Here is a 15,449-nt window from a genome sequence, read left to right as displayed (position 1 = left end):
TTTTTTTTTTTTTTTTTTGGCACTAGGGATCAAACTCAGGACCTTGCGCTTGTGAGGCAGGTGACAAAACCATTGAGCGACATCCCTGGCCCCAAAGTTAACCTTATAAAAAACCACTCAGTATCTCTTATATAAATCATTTCCCGGGCTGGGGATTTAGCTCAGTGGTGCTGCCACCTGCCTCACAAGTGCAAGTAGCCCCGAGTTTGATCCCTTGTGCCAAAAAAAAAAAAAAATCAAAACAAAACAATAACAACAAAAAAAACATTTCCCTAAAATACATCATGATCTATATTTTTACAGAATTTGAAGCAAAATAATTAATTCTCAATCAATTAAAAAAAAGTGAAGAGTGCTGGGGATTTAGCTCAGTGGTTCTACCACTTACTTTACAAGTGCAAGGTCCCAAGTTCGATCCCCCTTACCAAAAACAAACAAACAAACAAACAAATAAAAAACAGTGAAGAAAAGAGGATGCTTAGACTTCACTCAGATCAAATCTGTTGTGTGAGATCAGACAAATTAGTTCCTTGATTCTCCTTTTATAAGTAAAAAAAAAAATCACATTAAATTAAAAACATAAGAAATGGATGGACTTTAGTATCTTATTTCTTGCATTCTTTTCTTTTGGGCTTGTGCTTTATATTAGGACACTAATTTTTAAACAAAGTCCTCCAGGCCAACCACTGGCCATTAGACAGAGGTCAAAACGGAGAGGAAGTCTATTTGCCACCTGTGTGATCTCTAAGTTCCCTCTCAGTTTTTCAAAATCAATCCCTAACAGACAACATAAATATTACCATCAGAAAATATGATCCAGCCTGATTTTGTCTATATAGTTATGAATCTGAAATAAGCAAATGTGAGAAAAAAAACACATGACACATGTTGAGCATCCTGTGCTCAAAGTATGAGAGATCCAAAGCATTTCAGATTTTAGAGCATTTTAAAAAAATTTTTGGAACATGTGCATAGGCTCAACTTGCCAGTCAAACATTCCTAATGCAAAAATTTTAAATTCCAAATGCTCTAAAATCTAAAACTTTTTCAGGGCTAATATGACAATGATCAAGAGTTTCAGATTTTGGAAAATTTCAGACTTCAGATTTTTGGATTAGGGTTGTTTAGCTTTTAAATATAACATCTTATATTGGTTCCAGAGAAAGGAGCTAGGATTAGATCAACAAGTTGTTTGCATAAGGGAATATATTACACACTTACATGTGGGCACACCTACATATCGCTTAAGGTTTATTACCAAAGTAACTATATTTTAAGTTAATAACAATACTGGTTTGATCTGATGCTCCAAGAATCTTCCATACAAATGTTTATGACTTACAAGGTGTTTGAGGCCAGCCTGGGAAATTTAGAGAGAACCTGTCTCAAAAATGGGGGTAGGGGTAGGCTGTGGATATAACTCAGTTCTCCCTGGGTTCAATCCCCAGTATCACACACACACATACACACACACACACACACACACGCGCGCGCGCGTGAGCGCAGGATTAAATTAGTTCTATATTAAGTTTCTTATGACTACGCTATTCGAAACAAGTCTGATAAGGCTGACGCTATTTCTGCACATGCTCACTTGACTCGGGGAGTTCCTCTCACATCAGTAGTAGGAGGTGCAATGATGAAACTTTTATTTAGGCTTCTGAATTATTTTTTTAATAGCTTGTTATAGGGCCTGGGGATTTAGCTCAGTGGTGCTGACACCTGCCTTGCCAGAGCAAGGTCCTAAATTCAATTTTCGGTACCAATAAAACAAGTCTACTGCCTAAAAATATCTTGTTATTCCTACGACCTAAGGCAGTGATGGAGAACCTATGGCATGGGTGTTTTTTTTTTTTAAGACAAAAGATGTTAATGTATGAGTTGCTGTTTCTAAATTAAAACTTCAGTATTTGGGTTTAATTGTAGTGTTGGCATTTTGTGATAAGTAAGTGGGTTTTGGGTTGCAATTTGGGTGGGCACTTCTCTCTAAAAGGTTCTCTACCACTGACCTAGGGCATACTAGCTGTTATAGGAAATTTAGATTTGAAACATAAATTATATTGTTAGAGGCTTAAAACAGAACATACCAGCCAGGTGTTGGCCATATCCTTCTAATACCAGCTACTCAGGAGACTGAGGCAGGAGGATTACAAGTTTAAGGCCAGCCTGGACAACTCAGTGACACTGTGTCTCAAGGAAAATTTTAATTAATAAAATGGCTAAAGATGTAGCTCAGTACTCCTTGAATTCAACCCCACTACTGAAAAACAAAAACATGGAACATGACAGAATTAAGATCCAAATGAGTGTCTCAGTTAGAGATCTACACATGGAAAAGAGACATATTTCTTTGACAAGAGTAGCAGGAACCATCACAGATGGTATTCAGTCTGATATGAAAATAATGAATAGACAAAATGATATAGCCTCTTGCAGTCATAGGTGGAGCTTTTCAGAGGTGACTGGATCTAGGGTATGATGCTGGAATTAAGTCTGTGATGCTGGGATTAAGGGTGTGTGATTACTAAATTAGTCCACTGATTGGTTTGGCACAGTTATGGGTGTGGATAATGGGAAGGCCCACTGTGGGTATGAGTGCTACTGCCCCAAGGCTTGTAGTTTGGATAGAATATAGGTGACAGAAAGAGAGCTACTGTCATCATTTGCTGCTTCCTCACTACTTTGCTACTTTGCTGCCTTCTGCTGGCCATGAACTATTTCTCCTCTGCAATGACCCTCTGCCATGTTACCCTGCCTCGGAGCTAGCCAACTATGAACTGAACCATCTACAGACTGTGAACTACAATGAACCTTTCCTCCCGTAACTTGGGGTATAGGGTATTTTGTCTCAGCAACGAGAAAGGTAACCAAGACAACATAAAATACCTTAAGGAAGTTACGAAGAGCTTCTTGTATCGTTGAAGATGGTATTTTTCCAAACAGAGTAGAAGCCATTTTTTTCTCAATCCAGCTAAGTTTTGAGACCTGCAAATACAGAGCACCATCACTCTTTGGAAGCTATTTAACTTTGATGGATTCTCCCTTCAGAGAGATGTGTAGGTATGTGTGTGTGTATGTGCACATAAATACCACATATATAAATAAAAATACTTACCATAGATAATATATGAGATCTATCACTCCCATGGCATTAATATTTTTCCTTTTTTTTCATAATTCTAGCAAACCATCAGCTTCAGAGGTGTCAGATTAAAAAACAATTTGAAATACTCATGATAAGATTTGTGTACAACCAGAGGGGAACGATGCCAATCCTGTTTGTTCATCTGATTCATAATTCTGAGATGACTACAGAGTGTTTCTTTGCCCAGCATGGAGCAGCAAGTACATTTGGCCTTGGCTCTCCTCCTGCACTGCCAAATGGCCTCCTAAATCATAGACAGCATCTCAGAAATGGAAACAGAACTTGAGAGTGCAGAGGGAAGGCCTGCTTTACATGTGTACAATCCAGGAGATTTTTAAAAAGCAATAACCAACAAAACTAAGTTTCATATTGCCATTTTTCATTTTTTAAATTATGAGCAGTGTTGGATGTTTATTGTAAAAGATTAAGCTGATTCCAAAATGAATACTTAAAGGGGATTAATACAGTTGATACCCTACACCTACATCAAGTGTCTTCCTTCTTAATCCCATCCTCAAATTTTCTAGGCAGCCATTATCCTCTATTCTTTAAGAATTAACATTTCTATGTAACTTTACATATCGATGTGCTTATTTTTGGTTGGCTTTGAACTTTGTATTATCTCCTTTGTGATGTGTTTTTTTCACTTAACATTACAGTTTCAAGATTTCTTCCAGGTTGAAGCATGTAAATGAAGTTTGGTAACTTAAGTAACTTATTAAAGGTGAAGTTTAATGTGCTTTGAGCTCTCTACTCTGCACACGCTGGAAACAATCTCTGTATTTGTTCATTCTTGCTTTAATACCTTTGCTAAAAACTATTCCCCATGCAGCTGAGAATTCCAACTTCTTCTCATACAATTCCTATCCGTCATTTCTACTTATAATTTGTAGGAAGAGAGACTAGTGCAGAGCAATGACTTTGGAACCAAACTACCTGGGTTTGAATCCTGTTCTACTACTTAACAGCTGAGTGACCTTAGGCAAATCATTCAGATAACTTGGCACTAACAGAAAAGTAATAGTAAATGAAAAATGTGATCCTTTGGAAGGTAGTGCAGCCTTAGCAAATGAATGGTATAGCCAACTGCAATGTTTCAGAGAATGGAGATATAGCTATGTATTTACAAGTTTGAACAGATAATTAAAATTCTGAGTGCTATAATCATTCTATTATTTAACATGGCAGTCTCATAATCAGGACAAAAATGGGAAAAACAGATGATATCACTTTTATCTTTTTTTTCCTTATAAAAACTTAAGTTCCTTTCCTATGTGACAGAAGGGAAAGAGAAAAATTCTGGAATTATGAAAATTTGAGTACCAATGATGGCTCTTTCACATATTAGTTAACTGGGATGGCCGGAAAGTTCTTATCAAAAAAGTCACATTATTTTAACATTAGAAAAATAATAATAATAAATAACTGCTTCACAATCTGTTTTAAGAATTAAATGTGAGAAGAAATATAAAGTATAAAATGTACGTGTGCTCTATAGTCAATGTCCAATAAAAGCAAACTTCTTTCTATATCTCTAACCCTCTTTCAGGCTTAATGAAAAAGTTACCTCTTTTGCTCATCCTAATTTTCTCATTTACAAACAGCATTTCCTTTTCATGGTAACTTTTTAACGTATCTCTTCAGATATACTTCTCTATCCTGCTATTTTTCTGGAAACTAACACTGCTGTTTAAGACACTGGGTCTTAGTCGGACCAGCTGCCTTTATTTAAGCTTTTCAATACATCTCATATTCCTTTTAAATCAAATTCCTTATAGAAAGAATACAACACAAATGATATTTTAAGATATTTTGTGGCCAGAAAATTGAAGTTCTTCTTCTGACCACTTAGTTAGTACAGCATTTATTTTCAATAAACACTGCAAAGTGAAAAGAAATTTTTCTACAGAACCAGGGAAAGTGTACATTTACGTACACACACACACACACACACACACAGATAATACTGCATGTAATTTAAAATATTGGCTTATAGGGCCAGGGATTTAGCTAAGTGGTTCTGCTGCCTGCCTTGCAAGCACAAAGACCCGAGTTCAATCCCTGGTACAAAAGAAAAAAAAAATATATATAGGCTTATAGATATTGTAAAATTTAAAATTATAAACTACAAATTCATATTAAATTATAATATAAACATCACACTTTCAAAAATATACACTGATTTTATAATGTTCTTAGAGTAATATGTTAATAATATGTATCATATGTTCATAGTCTATTCAAATAAGATTTATGAATAAAGGCGTTCAACTTACAGTATAACAGTATCTTCCATTGAGGTAATACAAAAAGGGTTCTTCAGGTAAAAGTTGGATTGCTATATCTAGATGTTCCTGAAAGAAAAATTCAAAGGAAAAGTCACTTTCCAAGTCTCAGATACTGCTGAATGGAAACATACCAAAGCTTAGTGATCTCTAAAGTGGTTTTGCAATGTCTCAGGAGCACTGAACTAATTGTGTCATTAATATAATTGAATATTATCAATAATTCAATTATCAAAAATGATTGCTTACAAACAGGACAGAAACTGTGCCTATGATTCAGTAAGTATGTATAATTTAAAGCCAAATGCCATTACAAAAATTAAAAACATCCAAGTTAAATATTCATCTATTCAAGACTTGCCTGGTGAATGCTGAAAAGGTAACTTTACACGTATCAGATAGCTTGGAGGAGGGTATAATACAGCATAAAACAGCAGAGACAGATGGGATGGGAATCTATTCTGTTACTGCCAGGATGATTATAGGAAGTTGGGAAATAAGAAACTGTTTTCTTGGGCCAGAGATTTAGCTCAGAGGTGTTGCCACCTGAGTTCGATCCCAAGTACAAAAAAAGAAAGAAAGAAAGAAAGAAAGAAAGAAAGAAAGAAAGAAAGAAAGAAACTCTTCTCTCTTCTCTGCAATTATGTACTCTGAAGAGTTATTCATTGACTATTGGAGGCAAATAGCAAGTGGGATTATGTGAATTACTGATTTTGCTCATCTATCATGATAAATTTAAGCTCTAGATTGGATCCTAATCTTCCTACCAAGTCAATATGCAGAATTTTTTAACCAATCCCAGTCGTAAGTAAAATATTGGTGAGTCCATGACCAAAGGGCTAATCTTTGAAAAAATAACACTCATCTACTATGGTTCAGGATCTGAAATAATAACATTTAATTACCTAGATAGTTTCATTCTTTTTGTCACAGTACTATTTGGAGCACCATTTAATTTCTTAATATTTAAATGACAAAAATAAAAAATCCTTAGTGCTTACCTGTTTCATACTTGCTAATGAAATATATAGCTACATTAAAACATTTCTCACTTTAAGAAATACCTTGAAGCGATATCCATAATTGATTTTGTTTTGTAAGCCCTCAAATTGAGATACACAGCCACACAAAATTGCATACCTAAAAAGATAAAGAGAGTGCCTATCATGTAAATTTTTAATTAAATACCACCAAAATATAACATTTAAAACTTATATTAATATTTTACAAAAACACTAATATAGAAGCAAGGGTCCTAGAAATAAATATTTGCCATTAACACAAGGCCAGTTTCCTTGTCTGTAATTGGGGATACTAACACTCTCTATTCCAAATGCATGTTGTGAGGGTAAAGTGGGCCATGCAATGTGCTTGAACAGTGCCTGGCACACAGGAAGTTTTGATAAATGTCAGTTGCCATTACAACTGCCATCATCAACATGAAAGTTATAAAGAAACTCTAAGAAAAAGTCTAATCACAATCAAACTGGGAAACACACGGTCAACAAACTTAGAAATTGGAAAACACTATCAAATTCTAAGTACTGTGTGTTCCTGTTGGCAGTCTCTAGTTTCACTCAAACATTGTGCGAGAACTCACTTTGCAGGATTTAAATTTCTTTGACTATATTAAGATTTTTATTGTTGTTATTAGCACAGTCTATTTTGAAAAAATATTCCAGAATAGGAAAATCTACGAAGATAAAGGGTAGTTCAGTGGTTACCTAGATTTAGGGGGAGGGATTGGGAGATGAGAGGTAGTAGGTAGAGTGCTTTGATTTGGGATAATAAAAATGACCGAAGTTTGATTGTGGTTATAGTTCTATGTTCTAACGTGTATTGAATATTACATAGTAAGTTTGTAAATTATATGGTAAGTTATATGGCAGTTTTTAATACAGTAAAGTCATTTAAAAATAACCTCATATATACCCTAATAGGGTAGTTCTGGCCTCACAGAATGAGTTGGAAAATACACCCTCTGCTTCTATCTTCTGGAAGAGAGTGTAGAAAGTTAGTATATGTGGTACCAACTTAAATATGTGGTAGAGTTTACCAGAGTTTGCCTGGTGATTTTGGAAAGTTAGTATTCATTCCATTTTAAAAACAGAGATAGCTCTATTCAGTTTGTCTACTACATTCTTTTGAAATGCCTTCTGATATTCTGTTATATATTATTTCTCTCAAAGAGTTCTAGATTGTAAAATAACTCTGATTCTTCCAAAATTTCACACAACTACCTTCACAAACTCTATTTTTGTTATGGACATTATCATTCGCCAACTTATTTGGACTTAAAACCTGAGATAATTTTCTGTTTGAGTACATTTTTCTTTTGGGATAGTCTTAGATTCACAGAAAACTTGAAAATATGCTAACAATTCCCATATATCCCACACCTAGTTTTTGCTACTGTTACATTACTACAGGACATTTGTCAGAGTTGTACCAAGAGTGATATACAACTGTCATAATGAACACGTTAAATATACTATTATAAAATAAAGTTCAAATTTTAATTCAAAATCTCATCTGTTTTTCTCTAATATTTTTAGGCATTCCACATTTATTGCTATTAATTCACATATTGTTCAGCATCTTTTTAAAAATGTTAAAATATTTTGAATTAATATTGTTCCTCCATCACGTACTGGCCCTTTCTAATGTTGTGTTAATTATAACTCTTACAAGCATATCTGCTATGTCTTCATTCACTGACAAAATTATTGAACACACTGGGTCTAAGATACAGACTTGGCTCTAGAATCACCCCCAGGTTGACAATGATCTGTTGAATAACCTCCGGACAGCATGGGGGCCCATGAGCTTGCTCACATTTCTACATTTGGCCTACAAAGATGTTAAAAGTGAATTTTCCTCAGTGTTTTGATTAATTTCAGACATGCCACACCATTTTCCCTATTCTACCTACTAGCAGAGAAATAAATAACTATGTTGCACTTTTAGAAATATCTATGTCAGTCAACTTAAACTTCCTCATCTAAAGATTCATAAACCAACCTAATTAACTCTGTGCTACAATAAAAGGAACAGGTGGACAATATTGGTGGATCAACCTGCTGTTTTCTGAAAATCAGAACTACTTATGTACATTTTTAAGCTTTTAGTTTCTTCTCACATTCAAAGTTATTCTGAGTGAAATAAATCAGAAACATAATCCCATGATTTACTAATATTATTACATAAATACATAACTTTTCTGTTTAAACAATCTGTAACTAGAGTCTTACATTTTTCATATTTTATGAAATCTGTTTAAATTAAAATTATTTATCTTCCTATATGCCATAATTCAAAGATCACCTGGCTACTTTCCAGTAAAAGATCATCACTTTTGTTCCAATTAGTTTATATTTTTTCACATACTTGTTTGTTTTAATTTTAATTTTTTGTACTGTTCATTTAAAAGTGTAATTCAACGTTTTATTTCTCAAAGACTCAGGTTATGGAAACTCTGAAGAAAGTTAATTCATAATATGGTGTATTACCTCCATCTACAGGTCATTCTAACTGTAAATACTTTGACAATAGTTCTATATTTTCTTTGCACTGATATTGAATAAACCCTTATTGGCATTACCATTTCAACAACTACTAACATTAGTTTCCCTGTGGTATTTTTTACTCAGTACCAACACTATTTATATAATGAGAAAGCAGAAAAAAGCATGCTATAATAGAAGAAAGACTGCATATAAGAATAAAGGATTTGAGTTCTGGTTTTTGCTTTTCCACTTATTTTGTGGCCCTAGTTAACAACAACAACAACAACAACAACAACACCATACACACACACACACACACACACACACACTAAGCTTTGCTTATTGTATCTAGAAAATAGGCTGGGGTGTAATACATGTGGATATAATTTGCAAACAGTAGAGCAAAACAAATATGTAAGACATTATTTGTAATTAAAGCCAGCCCTATTTGGCCGACAAACTTGCAAACGCTTTGGTGACTTTATGCTCTTGATTCTAAAAGTATGTTAGGCGGATACAATAAAAACATCAGAATCTTACAGAAGGCTTATGTAGCCTTAAAGTTACAAGGCAATTTCATTCTAGAAAACACATAGATGAAACTACATATTTTAAATCATATTTTTCAAATTTTCCATAAATATTAACTCTCCATGAAAATTATTCTTAAGAGTACATCTTTTATTTCAAAGTGAAGGCTTATCACTGTGAACCACAAGTTTGTAAGCTTTTGCTCCAGGGCCAGAAAGTAAATATTTTAGGCTCTGGGGCCCAAACGGTTTCTTCTACAATTCTTCAACTCTGCTATGAACAGATGCATAAGCAGATGTACTCTAATAAATATTTATTTACAAAAACAGGATGTCAGATTTGGCCAGAAGGCCATAGTTTGTCATTCATGTTATATGAAAGAGAAGTTTTATTAATGTCTTAGCATACTGGAAAAGATTCCAGAAGAAAGATCTTATGTTAACATTTATTGCAATTGATTATGGAATCAGTTTATGTAAATTTGACCCATTATTTCTCAAGGTTTGAGTTTCTCTTTTTCATCACCTTAAACTTTACTATTTAATTGAATATATAGAATACTTTTGAATATAATGAGTACTTTTGTATTAAGTAGGTAAAAAAAATTTGAAGAATTAAGATTAAATTGCATTCAAACTTATTAAATTTCTATTAATCTTTAAGATTGTAATATTTTAAAATTAAAAACTGATACTGAATGAGAAATCATGTAACGCACAATTGGGTCATTACTTTGTATATATATATTAATAAGATTTAATCTCAGAGCTAAATCTCACTGTTACAAATAAAGCCTTAGTTCACAATAAAAAAGAAAAAAAGAAGAAAGAAAAGAAAAAGTAGTAGCCAGATAAGTGAAAGAGACTGGGAAGCCTACTGAGGGGGACTTCACATGATCTATGCTTACAAGATAATTACAAAACTCTCAGAGAAGATTTAATATTATTTCTCTATGAAATTTGGAAAATCACATTGATGAATCTCCTCAAATTGAGAATTACCATCAAACAGACCATTTAACGCGATTCTTCATGGGTATAGATGAACGAAGGGGAGAAGAGGACAGCAGAAGGATAGCAACGGGGAGGAGGAGAGGCGGAAAGAGGAGAGCAAGGGGGAGCACAGAGTTAAGAGCCAAACATGGAAGCTCCTTCTGCATCCTAATCTGGATAGCCAACTCCCTAAACACCTTCGATTTCAAAGCAGATGCAGAGAAAGTATAACTTGATCCGTACAAGTTGATTATAGATGCCCCTAAAAGCAGAAGACCTTATTACATACATGGAGCTAGGCTTGCTGTCGTTTTAAACCAAGTAAAGGCAACTTCCAAAGACTTTTTCATATTTGGGGGTGGGGAGAGAGAGAGAGGGAGGGAGGGAGAAAACAAGGGATTCCTGCTAAGACTCAGTTGTGAGAGTTTGTGAGTGGAGCTCCCCCTGCTGACCACCGAGTACAGAAACAGATCTGTGTGGAAAATAGTTTCTACTTCAGAATTTGGTGGACAAAAAAACGATTTTCCTGAGGGACAAATGGGGACCCGTAGAAAGAAAGCTGTCACGAGAGGAATCTTTGCCTGAGGATTTGTAGGGGAATAAAACAATTCCAAAGAAGGGTAGATGTTATGCAAATTAATACTGAGGAAATGATCATGAATTATTTTATTACTGAATCTTCCTAGCCTCTTGAGTTACCTGTTCTGCTGGCGAGGGAGGGAAAAAAACTAAGAAACTAAATAAAAATGTCAAAATATAACCATAAGGAATAGTAATAATTAAAAGTATTTCTTTTTTTTTATAGTCCTAAAATATACAAAGGGTCCAAAATATAATCATGAATATTTTTTCTTTTCAAGGATATTCACTTACTGCCATCCAACTAATTAAATGCATTTTATTTGAGCTTTTCTGTAACCAGCATTTCTTTGACTTGTGGAATGTGACTCCTCAAATCAGAAGAAAATGGCTAATGTGCTTTTTATTATTTGAAACATTCTTTCTTCCTCTTGTTTGGAAATACGGCATCACTTTAGCACATGTTTTTAAACAAAATAGTAACTTAAAGTAGATGTAATTATAATCTGTCATATTCAAAGCCACTAGATTTGGTAGATTCATTTGTGAAAAGTGCAATGAGAGTTTATCTTAATTACATTTAAAATACACCTAGAGAAAAGCACATCAGAATAAACAAAAACAGCTGCTATATTATTTACTAAACACATTTTTCAGTGACTATGGCTACCAAGATCAATGATCAGTCATAGTTCTAGAAGTCGAACACAATAGATAAAGAGGCATATTAGACTTTTTAAAACTTTACAAATCCAGTCTCCTTACCACATATGACAGTGGCCATTCATAGGTGCTCTAGTAATAGCTTTTTCACCTAACGTTTTTCCTGAAAGATAAAGATAGTTATACTTAGTACCTTCTTGTGAGTTGCTAGAAGGTAATTCTTGAATTCAGTGGTTCCTAAAACATGGTCTCAAGACCAAAAGCATCACCCAGAAGCACATTAGAAACACATTTGTGCCACAGTCACAAACTTGTGAGTTGACTCAATCATCAGCCTGTGTTTTAACACACATTCAGTGATTCTGATGAATGCTCACACAGAAGATCCACTGAATTAGCTGATTCAATCAAGTGCAAGAAAAGTCATTCAGTTATTACTTCAAAGCATAACAGGAATTCTTTATCAAGTTAAGCAGCAACAATTACTGGGTGCCTAAGTCCCTTACTGTGTGAACACATGGGAATAAAATGTCAAATAAGACACATTTCTTGACCTTCAAAGGCTCACAGTTCAGGAGGCAGCACATAGGTAAATGGGTAAATTATAAGTAAAAAATGAGAGTACAACAGAAAGTGAGCACAAGAGAGTGAACATCTCTGTCTAAATGAGCAACGAAGGCTCCCTGAGAAGCTGTGGTCTAATAGTTCGTAACACTGGGCAAACTCGGCAATATAAATGATCTTCCCAAATTATTTTACTTAGTTTTAAAATAACTTTTATCATAAAAACTTACTTTGAATAGAAGTTTGTTTAATGGCTGGAAAAATTAAAAGGCATGCAACAAAAGAAATTACATTCTGAAATTCTCAAAAATAGCCCTACTTTGTTTCATGCCTTTTCTTGCCTGTGCTCCATTTTTTTCCTTGAAGAAACACACTCTCTCTCTTTCTCTCTCTCTCTCTCTATATATATATATGCCTTTATACATAAATCATTGCTACAATCTTTATGAATAATGATCATTTATTCTAAAACCATAATTCTATTTGTTAATTAGTTAAGAATGCACTATATAGTCTATCCATTACGTAAACTAACCCATTGGAGAAATCTACATAAATTATAAAAATTAAAAATATTTTAATAGTAGCTGATATTACATTGAAGACAAATATTAAAGGAGTTAGTAATTTTTTAGTGTTTAAAAACATACTAATAGTAAAAACATTAAAAACTAAAGCAAAATTTTAGATACATTGTCAGATGAATAAAGCTTTCAATATCCTAATACAGGCTTAAAATGGAGGTAACTCCATCACTATCAGAATATAAAAGGAAGCTGGGAAATATACAGACCATTTTCCCAGGTTCCCTTATACAGCTGATGCCCAAAAGGAGAGATATTTCTCTTATAGAACAGTATTTTGTGATCCTTTTGAGACATTCATATTGCTTACTTAATTATAAATATATACTATAATGTTCCTTTAAATATAAGATTTATATTTCATTTGGAACACAAGTAATGGTCAATTATAACATTTCAAAAGAGTACTTAATCATATACTCATTGTGGGTTTTTACTATTATTCTCTTTTTGTCTATTGATGTTTAATTGTTCAAACACTATTATTTTTGTTTTTTTCTCCAGAACTAGGAATCTCAGTCAGGACCTTGAGCTTGCCAGGCAGGCATATCATTGTGAGTTTTTAAAAAGAATTCTAAACTCTCTAGTGAGGAAAATTTTTTAGCATAACAATTTCAAACACTAGGATGAGAAAAAACATTCAGCACTTCTTCCTCATACTGAATCCAGCATTCAATACTGGTCTGGATTCTTGTTCTCAGCTCCAGTACCTGGTCATGACCTTACTACACACATATTCCTGATATACAGAATTATAATTGGTTATTTCTTTATTTATCTCTCTATACAGTAAGTTCCTTAGTGTGGCACTATCTTAAATCATATTTATGTCATTCCTTATCTCTCTCCTCAGCCTCCCTCTAACCCTAGTTTTAACTTTGCTCCTGGGCACAATAATTTTGAATTAATATTTCTTAAATGGATGAATAAAAGGAATCAACACCCAAATGACTACATCTGAGGCATTTCTCCTTTTTCTTTGGTGCTATAAACTGTCTTTTAAGAAAATAGATTCTATTTTAATACTATGTTCCATCCTAGCCCCCTCCAGACTCTTTTGCATTTTCACTACTTGGTACATAATTAAACTCCTAACCCATTTTAAAATAGAGATTCAAAATAACCTTACCTCTGAGTAACTGTTGCATCCATAAGAAAGGCTTCCCTGCATGAACCTCCAGCCTCTACTTTAATATCCTCCTTTTTGTTACATATGCTCTTATGACCCTCTATCTTCTGCAATAATAGCTTCACTCCATTTATTTCTTTTACATGGACGATTATTTGAATAATATGGCCTCCCACACAAAGTCATAAATTTCCCCAGTCTATTTTGAGGCCGTAGCTATTTTGCCATCTTATTTTTTTTGTTTGATTTTGGTTTTGAGGCAGGGTCTCAATATATTGTTTAGGCTGGCCTTGAATTTATTATGTAGCATAGGTTGGGCTCAAACTCACAGTGATCCTCCTGCCTCAATCTCCCAAGCACTGTGATTACAGGCATGCATCATCATGCCTGGCTTTTGCAATCTTATTCCTACCTGTTAATATAATGCCCAGCAGAGGGCAGGTGCTTAAGAAAGAAATGTACTTAATATTGATGAATATCAGTTTTACATAGGGATGCTTTGATCAGTAAATAGGAAGACAAATTCCTTTGTTCTCTTTGGTTAAATGTTTATTTTCCTTGAAGCTGAAAAATCTCCTTACTGAAATTTCAGTGTGTATATATGGGTTATAAAGTGGACTGCTACAGAAATACTGTCTCATAAAGCTGATGATGAATGTGTAGAGAACAAAAGGGGAAGTAAAGAGGGCAGAGGTCATTTAGCAAAGAAATCTTGAAGTGAAAGGAAAGAGTATCACAAAGAGCTCTTTAAAATTTTCTTTGTAGAGATGAAATTGATAGGGAACTAGACTTGTTTATTTCTCGTGCTATCTTAGAGGAGAAAAATTTTAAAATGGGGAGGCTTTGGAATAACAGTAGGATTAAAAGGTTTATGATGTTGAATTGCTATGTTGAAGTTCAGAGAGATGGTGGTCAGGGGCTCTTGCAAGAAAGCACTGTGACATTCATTGAGAGTTAAGGTGAAATGCGATGCAAAATAATACCACTAAAACCAGAAATTGACATTCTGGCTGTTTTGTTGTTGTTGTTTTAACTATGGGAAATTTTAAAAACATACAAAAAAGTATAGATGACAGTATAATGGGCTACCATATACTCATCATTTAGCTTAAACAATGATAAATTCAAGGTTAATCTTGGTTCATCGAGATACATGTTGAAAAACGTAAATTGAATTCTGAGAGGTTCTTTCTTTGTGGACCCTGGAATTATGTCAGGAAGTAAGATGTGTTACTTATTTTAATTGTGGTATATTACTACTGGAGACAATTATCTTCTGCCTATTACTGTTCTGCAAATACTGTACTATCATGTCTTGTCTTTTTGCAATTTTACAAACTTTAAAGGACAGTAAATTGAGTTTTATCAGTTGCCTATTCTAATATGTTCAGATACTGTATTTTATGTTGGCTTTTTTTTTTTTTTTTTTTTTTTTTTTTTTTTGGGGGGTGTTTCTCTCGTCTTTTTTCTT

The 15,449-nt window shown here is 33.8% G+C and overlaps 1 protein-coding gene across 8 annotated transcripts in view; it reads right to left on the bottom strand.

The window, feature by feature from the left end:
- The window catches only part of Rmdn2 (regulator of microtubule dynamics 2), a 93,583-nt gene that overhangs the window by 34,150 nt on the left and 43,984 nt on the right, over positions 1-15,449 (bottom strand). For all 8 annotated transcript variants that reach the window (XR_777790.3, XR_777791.3, XM_010611419.3 and 5 more), the window contains 4 exons: positions 11,804-11,864; positions 6,495-6,570; positions 5,422-5,499; positions 2,887-2,985 (listed from right to left, as the gene is read on the bottom strand). Coding sequence is in view for 6 of the 8 variants with exons in the window: in XM_010611419.3 (XP_010609721.2) it covers positions 2,887-2,985; positions 5,422-5,499; positions 6,495-6,570; positions 11,804-11,864 (314 nt within the window). In the remaining 2 variants the exon portion in view is untranslated. The remainder of the gene's footprint in view (positions 1-2,886; positions 2,986-5,421; positions 5,500-6,494; positions 6,571-11,803; positions 11,865-15,449) is intronic.

The sequence above is a fragment of the Fukomys damarensis genome, unplaced genomic scaffold (genome assembly GCF_012274545.1).
Source record: "Fukomys damarensis isolate Sample0158 unplaced genomic scaffold, DMR_v1.0_HiC HiC_scaffold_2, whole genome shotgun sequence".
NCBI classification, from domain to species: Eukaryota; Metazoa; Chordata; class Mammalia; order Rodentia; family Bathyergidae; genus Fukomys; species Fukomys damarensis.
Note: the sequence above shows the minus strand (reverse complement) of the source record. Positions and strands in the feature narration are given on the sequence as shown.